At 37.7% G+C, this 9,161-nt stretch overlaps 1 protein-coding gene across 1 annotated transcript; it reads right to left on the bottom strand.

Moving 5' to 3' along the window:
* Positions 1–668: 668 nt before the first annotated feature.
* On the bottom strand, positions 669–3,509 carry LOC107089064 (endonuclease domain-containing 1 protein-like). Its single transcript, XM_015381599.1, has 2 exons — positions 3,198–3,509; positions 669–1,292 (listed from the first exon to the last, which is right to left on the bottom strand). The coding sequence occupies exons 1-2, from the start codon at positions 3,507–3,509 to the stop codon at positions 675–677; spliced, it is 930 nt and encodes a 309-aa protein (XP_015237085.1). The 3' UTR covers positions 669–674.
* Between the last annotated feature and the right edge of the window lie 5,652 nt (positions 3,510–9,161).

Genomic DNA, 9,161 nt, shown 5'->3' with positions numbered 1-9,161 from the left:
CAACCAGGTCTCTTATTTCAGGTTTAGGAAACGTTCTTATTGAAATGGACCCCAGGCCTGGTTCACACTCTGAAAAGCTTAGGTCTATATCCTAAGATATAGATCTTTTTTCCTCATGGAATCAGGATTTTTTAAGACCAACAAGGTAATCCACATTGAATGATTTCAAAACACCAGTCTTGTATTTCATGCATGATGTTTTTTTATTATTTATTTTTTTATTTTTTTGCAAAGCTTTATTTTTGGTAATGGATAATACAAATCCAAGTTTAACAAGCGTGAATATGTAAAAGAAAAACTCCAATTATTTTAAAGAAACGGGTGAAAAAAAATCTAAGTTACAGTATTTTGAAACAAAGAAATTGTACATATAGCAACACAAAGTGAGAGGCATTTTCCTCACCTGACTCTTTACACATAATTGAACCGACCACTGGGGTGCGGGGGTCACCATGGGAGAGAATGGAAGATTAGAGAGAGGTTCATCTTTCATTTAAGCATACAAAAAGAAATGCTCAAACAAAAGATGAACCTGTTAAGTACTTTACATATAAGCAACCCAGATTTTAGTATTGCACATTCTATTCTAATGACTGTTATAATGATGATAATACTTATAATGAGGTTGCAAAGCTTCTTCTATAATCATAAAGTCGGCAATGCTGACTCCTTATTCAGGGTTTTTTAGGTTTGGGACATTTTGAATCAAACAGATTGACGCCATCTCCTTTCCTGTTCATTCTCTTTTTCAGGACGCTCTCTAAGTTTTCCAATGGCATCTCCCTCACCTCATAACCATGATAATTCTCTGTCTTTTTCACAATCTTGTCATTGCTGTTGGGATCATTTCTTCCCACTGCACCATATGCAGGAAAGAACTTCTGCTCTTCTTCAGGGAGCTTTGATGCATATTTGGGGCAGCAGTAAGCAGACCAAATGTACTCAGGAACAGCCACTCTGCCATTGATCAGGGGTGTGTTGGACTCATAAGGAATGACACCAGTTATAACATACATTTCACCTTTGCAGTAGTTCTTAAAACTTTTCCTGACTTTTTCCTCCCATGTTTTCCAGGGGCCTGAATTGGATTCTTCCTTCTGGGGAACAATGTTTGTCAAAGTAAAGGTGGCTTCTTTGTCCTCTTTCGTGTTCTGGTGGCTACTAGGAGCGAGATGTCCTCTGGTGAAGCCTGAGTTCTTGTAGTCGTCAAGGACCGCTTGGCTTTCAATGACATCTTTAGGAACAGGAGTTTGGAAAGGTTGCATTTCCCAACTGCTCTTGGGATTGGCCAACTGCAGAAAAGAACACCAGTGCATTACTCATTAACTCAGTCAGTGACAAGATTTATTTTATATATATTTTGTATATATTTATTTATGAGCTACATTGTTGGAGACATATAATTTATTTGGCCAAAAAACTACAAAACTTGTTTACAAACTAGGAGATTTTTCTTGTAAACATGTTTCTTTTGTTCAAGCTTGGTAAAGAGCCAGAACTTGTATTCAAGTAGAGTATTGTTACTTTGAAATCACATTAACAATCAGAAGGATCCTCTACATTATGGTCAAATTAATGTGGACATAATGTAGAAACACATTGAGTTACTGTAATAGAATAATGTAGTAGGATCAGCTGCAGTAATGTGATGATATACATGCAGTTCCATGTTCTGATGAGGACTTTTTAAGAAGGTTATTTAGAATTTGAGCTGAACAATTTGATCATACAGATGATGTTTTGCATAATATCACAATGAGGTCAGTGATATAGCAGTTGCAGTCCATAGCAACCGTCTTAAGCGTGAAAAATGTGAAATCACCCTCTTTTTTAGGAGACACAGGGGTCTGGTAATACTAAGGATCATCTACATTGCTAATTATTCAAAATATTCTAGTTCTTGTTAATAGAATTATCATAGAAATTCTTCTTACTCCCCGCACACTCCTGACGAGGGGATACAAATTTTCGCAGGAGATAACTTCCTTGGCACGACACAGTTAATATTCACTGAGTGTGTCTCTCCTCCAACCACATAGCTATTCTGTACCAAGTGAGTAGCAAACCCAAATAATATTATGTACCAAAGCGACAGAAATTTAGATTTATATAATATTTTATTTTATGTGTGATCAATGTGAATATTCAGCTATTTTCTTTTTTCTTTGTAGAAAACCTGATAGTTGTTAGTCAGTCTAAATGATTAGGCCAGTTAAAACATTGGATTGAAACTAATTAGGGAGCCAAATTGTACCGATTCTGTTGTTTCCATTCTTTTTAAAAACTCCCTTCCTTTTTTCAAATTAGGCTTATTCCCTTAAATTTAGGATCAGTAATATACTTCCAAAGCTTTGTTTTAATTTCCAGAACAGCCCCCTCGATGAAACTTCAAGGAAGTTAATCTTTTATTGGTGTATTGCAGTCACTAACAGCATAATTCATAAATAAACTTATAATTGAAAAGCTCAAAATATGTTAAGTAATATATATGTGACAGATTAAAATCCTTCCACAAAAAAAGGATTTCTCTCTTTATATTAATTTTCATAGATTTCAGACTCTGTAAGACAAGTTTATTTCTATAGAACGTTTAAGTGAAAAGAAAAATTAAAGTGCTGTAGATGAAAAAATAAGGAAAATGGAGAGAAGAAAAGATTGCAGTGGGATAAAAGTGATTCTGCTTTGTCAGTGAGAGTATTAAAATGTTTAACGAATTAATATAAATTATCTTTATATGTCAATAGAATAGAATAGCCTCAAAGCACCACGGTAAAAAGGTTTCTAAAAATGGTAAAATGGTTTCTGTTGTGGTTTAAATGCCCCCAAGGCCAAAAGGTTCTGGTTAACATGTCAGACAAAAGTGATTCAGAGCCCTTCATGATGACCTAAACATCTAGGTAAGCAGGGGGTCCTGTTATTACAGCAGACCTCTGAGGCCAGGTTCTGCTGGCTCCCTACAGCATGAGCAGCCGAATGCCAAGCAGCCAGGATTAAGATCGGCAGCTCCAAGTCAATCTATGGTTTTTGACCTGAAAAGGTGGATAACCCTCTGCAGGTCTCAGGAGGGTTTGTGCCTTAAGAGGATGAGTTCATAATAAAGTCTCTTCAAACAGAAATATTATTTCTGTCAAATAATTAGCTCAGTACTGCCATCCTGCCAGGTGGATGAGTTTTAATTAACAGTGCTTATTACCTACCTGTGGTTCATACATCCAGGGGTCATCAGGCCGCGGTACGTCTGAAGGACTCAAAATGTAGGCGGAGAACAAAGGAGTCCGACTCTTCTTGTGATACAGAGTGGCAAAGCGGGAGTCATTCTTGTAGCGCTGGCAAATATGCTGGTACTCTTTGACATTGCTGTTAGGTACTAAACCGGTCGGTGGCTTTTCATTGTAGAAGAAGCGCAGACAGTCCTTGAAGTCCTTCTTAACCTCACCTACTGCCAGGCCATCGAACCAGGGCAGGAGAAGAAGCAAGGCTGCTGACAAGGAGAGCAGTGAGCCCCTCATGATCTGAGACATCTGCAGGGAAAACTGATGAGATTAGATAAATCTGATGGTGGATTTCTTCTCAAATAATCCTCTTTTGTTTCAGACAGAGGCGTAATATGTATCAGCTAGAGGTGATGTTTTAAACAACACCCATTTTACATATCACTTCCTTTATTGGCTGTTATGGAAAGTTTTCATCTATTCTGTTCACATCATTTCTTAGAAGTATTCACACATTCACACATCCTGAGAAGAAAATAACTTGATGATGTTTTGATTGCAGAACTGAGAATTTTCAGAAGGTTGCATGTCTTCTTTTGTTAAAACTCTCTTATGGTAGGGCACTTCCTCTTTTTGGCATAAGAAAAGAAGCTATTTCATGCCCGAAATGACGTCAATTATGTGCTTCGTTTGAATTCGCCCATTTTATAGTCGAAGTTTAAAATTGTGAGATTTGCAGAGAAAGGTGTTGATGGGGTTTGAACTTCTCTGCACGTCCATTTCACCCACTGAACTATCGTTATTCATCAATGACAATGGAAACTCGGCTTTGTATTCTATGACCCCATTAAAAATGGCTTTAATAATGACTGAGGGTTAGAAGAGAAGAAGTGTCTACAAAGTGTATGAGAAGAAAAGAAAGGCCTCAGAAGAGGTGGATATATCCCAGAATGCTTTGCACGGAGAGCTCTAAAATGTTATACCAGTTGGAACATTTTAGTTTCACCTGGTTTAATTTAGCATAAAATCTTCTTTAAGGAACCTTTGGCTATCCGGTTATTAATTGATTAATCGAAAAAATTATCGACAGATTAATCAATTTGCAAAATGATTGTTAGTTGCACTCCTACTGTAGATTCTATAAAAACTCACCATGACACAAGAGAGCACTTTTCCTTTTAGAAAATGTGATGAAAATTAAGTTTTTAAATATATTAAATGGATAAAAAAAAGGATAAATGAATATGAGAAGTAATAATAAAATGAGAACATCCCTGTGGTTTCTCCTCTATCAATCCTGGATAACTGAATTGCTCTACTCATCCTCTCTGTGTCTTATGTGGTTGGTCTATTCTTGAGTGGCTGATATTTTGAAAAACAAAAGGTAATGGTTCTTTTTTCTTTTTTATGGATCTCCTATGGGTTTGTTAGACATGCCTGAAAGCTTTAAGAATTTAGATATTTCTGTTGGTTTAACTGGTCCAATTGGAGATTATTGAACTAGACTGAGCAATGAGTGTGAGCAAAACATGGACTAAAACAGGGACTAAATCAGGTGGCTAAACCGGAGCAAACGAAGGGTAAAGCAGTAGGTATAAAGAAAACAAACCCTTTAATGTCAATTTGATGTGATCCACATCGATTATTTAGGCTAGCTGCTAGGGCTGGGCAATAAACATGATTTTTACTACAATATCTGGCACAAACTTTCCAATGTTGGTAAATTTGGTAATAATTCTGCGTTTTTTTCCTGTGTGCGCTGGTGGCTGGTATTTCCTTCCTCTTTAAGACATGGCAGCAGGTGTGTAATCACGTGACTGCATCGATCCAATCAGAAACGTAAATAAAGAGAATGGTGGATGAGCCCAGTGAACAAGCGTCTAACACAGCTGTAAATGAAATTACATCAGTAAATCCTGTGGAGCCGAGAGAGCAGAGATGAAGCTGAGTGCAAGGCTTTAAACCTGGGTTTGAATGGAGACTAAGCCATTCTAAAGCACATATCAAGGTGCTCACTTTGAGCCTGGATCCATATTTATTTTGATTCTGTTCATGGTGGAGAATCCTGCTTCACAGCAGCAGGTTGAGCCAAACATTCTCTAAATGTGCAGAGTCATCTTTGAGCACCATTTCACTTTTCTTTCTCCAGATCACCACAGTTCTTCAAGCAGGCCTCATTTTCTCTGCTCTCTTTTTCTCATCATCTTCTGCTTCTTTCCCGGCTTGCCACAGGTTTGCCTGCTGTGTCTAAAAGTAGCAGCAGCAGCTCATTGGATCATTTGGACCACATGCAGCCTGGAGCCGGATGCTCCGGAGGGCTTTACCGTATTAACAGGAGAAGAGACACAAGTGAAGTTAGACGCTGTCATCGGACAACAGGAGGTAATTTATAAAAGTTTTAAATAAGTTTGGGTCTGGATTAGCCAGATTTTAAATTTTTAAGTCATAGGAAAACTGCCGTTCCAACCGTTTCATTTCCGAATTCAAAAATTGTTTCCAGAAAATAAAGATATGACGAGAATAAAAAATTATTTTTGTCAATGAGACTAAGAACAGACAAAATTTACAAGCTATGGATGGGTGGACATTAAAAAATGTAACTGTTTATGACTAATTTGTAATTGTTAATATTATAAGTGTTTCCTGAATTCATAAAAGATTACGGTTTGTTGTCCTGTTTGTCCCTACACTGCACCTGTCCCACAGTAGCAGAGAGCTTATACTCCTAGAATCACTGGTAGTAGTTAACTGTGGCTAGCTCAACTTCGCAGTCATTGCGTCGGGCTCGGATACGGTACGGTTTGTTGAAGGAGCTAGTAAACAACGCCTGGATGTGGAGACTACGGAAGAAGGACGCCACTAAAGAGTCTGCTGTTCAAAATGGCAGGGAAGAACACAACAAATCTTAAGCGACATCTGAGGTGCCAACATGCTGCCATATGGAAGAGGTAAGGAACGGGTGGGCCTGTCGCTACTCAAAAGCTATTTAACGGGCCCTAGTAGTAGTACCGCCTTTATTCTTGTCATCTACTACTAGCCATTAGTTAGCTAACTAGCTCTGACAGCACCACGCTGGGGGTGTTATTTGTCATCCATATCAAAACAACTGGAAAGATGCTTTTACGCACAGAAACTTTTCGAAACATTGGTCATGACTTATCATTATGTTGAGTTGGTTGTTTTCCGACAAGCATGGTGAACAATACTCAATGTTAACTTGATCAGAAGTGTATCAGAATCATAACAGTTAGCGTAGTATGTTCGGACAGTGGGATAATGCAAATACACATGTTACCCGGGTGTAAATCCCAGTGATTTTTCTGTTATATGTTTAGATAATGGAGAAAGATCCCAGTGATCATTCTGTGTAATTTTTTCACTTCCATCCCCTCATTACTACACAGCCAATTGCTGTTGAGTATCAGGGTCACATGTACAACAGCCTATCAGCTAGGTATATTAGTTGGAGTGTGGAAGTATTAAAGATTATGGCATGTTGGGAGAAGCAGAGCTGCAGGAGCTAATTACTTAGCCGAGATGAGATGAAAAAAAACCTGTTTGTGTGACATACAAACTACGGAATTGAAGAGTGTTTCTCCTGTGTGGCTTAATGTTAGCTCATTGATGTCTTTTTTGTTGTCTTGCTGCTATATTGCTGATTATACAAACAGATGCCCAGACTAGCTTTGAAAAACCCATTTGTGAACAATGAGGTGCCTTAAATATTTATTGAGCACTTGTTTGTATTGTTTTTTACATTTCATGTTAACTAATTTATATAGTGCATATTTATTGGATTTTTCATGAATTTAATTTATTTGGAACTTTATATTTATTGAATATGCATATTGATTGAAAATTATTGTTTGGAATTATCTGTAGTGCAAAGAGTGCCACCTACTGAATTTGTGTGCACACTAGAATGTTTTGATTATATATATTGAGAAAATTGTCCTGTTTTATCATTCAGACCAGGTGTTGAAGGCGAGCTGAAGGTCCAGGCCTAGAGCCCAAGAAAGATTTCACTTTGGGTGCACAAAGACTTTGGATCTCCTGCCAGGCTGGTAGGAGGCTCCTGCTCTGAGTTTTGTCAATCCATGACCTGTACTGTACCAAGCACTTTAGAAGGAATTTGCTTGGGAGCTTTAATCAACCCCAGCTTGGGGTGAATGGACTGAAGGGATGTGGTTTCATTAATTGTGGAATTGATTAATTTTGTTTTTTTTTTCTCTTTGTTTTGTTTTTTTCTCTTTTGCACATTTTTTATGGCCATTTGGATGTTTCACTGATGTTGTAAATATGTATATAATTTTCCTCACTATAAATACAAGGCACTCGCAACTGCAAACTTTTAGTCTCTGTCTGCTGTTTTATGAGTCGTATCTATCTTCTGAGAACTAGCCTATTGACCTTATTGGTTATGATCCATTTGCATTAATTTTAAATATAGTATACTGTTGTTTTTTACAGATATGCTACACACATCTGCCTGTGTTGTGTTGATCAAAATATTTTGGTGAGTAAAATATGGTAGTAAATTCGCCAGAGCAGAGCTAGCTACTATGAGAGTGGCAAATACTGACCGAGAAGTAGTCGAACTTACTGTAGATGCATGTGGTGTTGAAATTGATTAGGTATAGTAGTAAAGCCAGTCATGATCAACCTACCGGTAATCATGACTGGCACACACATCCATGTACGTGGATGTGTGTGCCTTCCTGTGCCTGTGTCTGTCTGTCTCTCTGTCATAGAAGAAAGATGGTTTACTGATACACTGGATATTAATCATTTACATTTCTTCCTCCCAACTAGATACCTGACACAGTGACACCACAGCCAAATCAGACGTTGGGGAAGGACAGAAAGTCTGTTGCAGATATGTTGGGAGCATCCCCTTCATACAAACATGATGCCAAAGAGCAGAAAGCCCTCTCAAAAGTCTCAAGTTCAGAATATTCTCTCTGACAAAGGTCACTTTCTGTGGCCTTTGTACTCTATTTCATTCTTCTATCTTCAAATCTCATAGTTATTTATTATTTCTCGTTCTGCAATTTTTTTTGCCATAGAAAACACAAATGTATCCAGTATTGAATCTCCTTTAAATTGTTTTTGGTCGTTTTTAAGCACCACAAAATAAAAAGTATAGTCCAATATGAGGGCAGGGATTATTTATCACATTCATAGAGGTCATACAAGCTGTTCTATGTAGAAATCTATAATAATAATTGAACTTTATTGATCTCAGATTGTAGAAACTTACCTCTGCATTTAACCCATCCCCTTGCGGAGCAGTGGGCTGCCATTGTATATTGTATATTATTTAAATAAGACTTGAAGGCTCTAAGGGGCTTTTGGATAAACAAATGATTACCAGTATTTTAGTGACGCAAGCAGGGATGCAGCTGGGGGCAAAGCTCTACAGGAGGAGGTGGGGGGTCAGTTACATCCGGTTCTTTCTCTGTAAATCTGACCCTGGTGAGACGTTACTTAATATTTACACGAAAGCCGGAAATGGCATAAATAACTTTTTATAAAAAGTTAGAGGGATAAACATCCTGTAAAGTTTAGAAATATCTGAAGTTGATTGGACTGAATGATGAATATCAGAGCCATGAAAGCCTTCATGTTAAATTTGATAAAACAAAATGACAATCTCTGGTTCAGCCAAACTAAAACTTTGACCTCATCTGTCACGATTCTGTCCTTTGTTGACTTTGTGGTGCTGTTCACATCACAAAGTTTCTTTCTGAGTTTCCAGTTAAAATTTGATTTATGCCATTCTGGTTTTTCTTGGTCACTGGTTTCTTTTCGATTTTGTGTCACTGAAGTTGTAGTTTCTAGTTATATTTAAGCAGTGTTGTATTTTTTGTGTTACTGTGTTGCCTCCTTGTGCCAGTCTCCTTGCCTCCACCTCCCTTCTTGTTGCCTTTATCCATACCTGCTCCCTAT

Source organism: Cyprinodon variegatus, unplaced genomic scaffold, assembly GCF_000732505.1.
Source record: "Cyprinodon variegatus isolate N-32 unplaced genomic scaffold, C_variegatus-1.0 Scaffold237, whole genome shotgun sequence".
Classification (NCBI taxonomy): Eukaryota; Metazoa; Chordata; class Actinopteri; order Cyprinodontiformes; family Cyprinodontidae; genus Cyprinodon; species Cyprinodon variegatus.
This window is presented reverse-complemented; position numbering and strand designations above follow the sequence as displayed.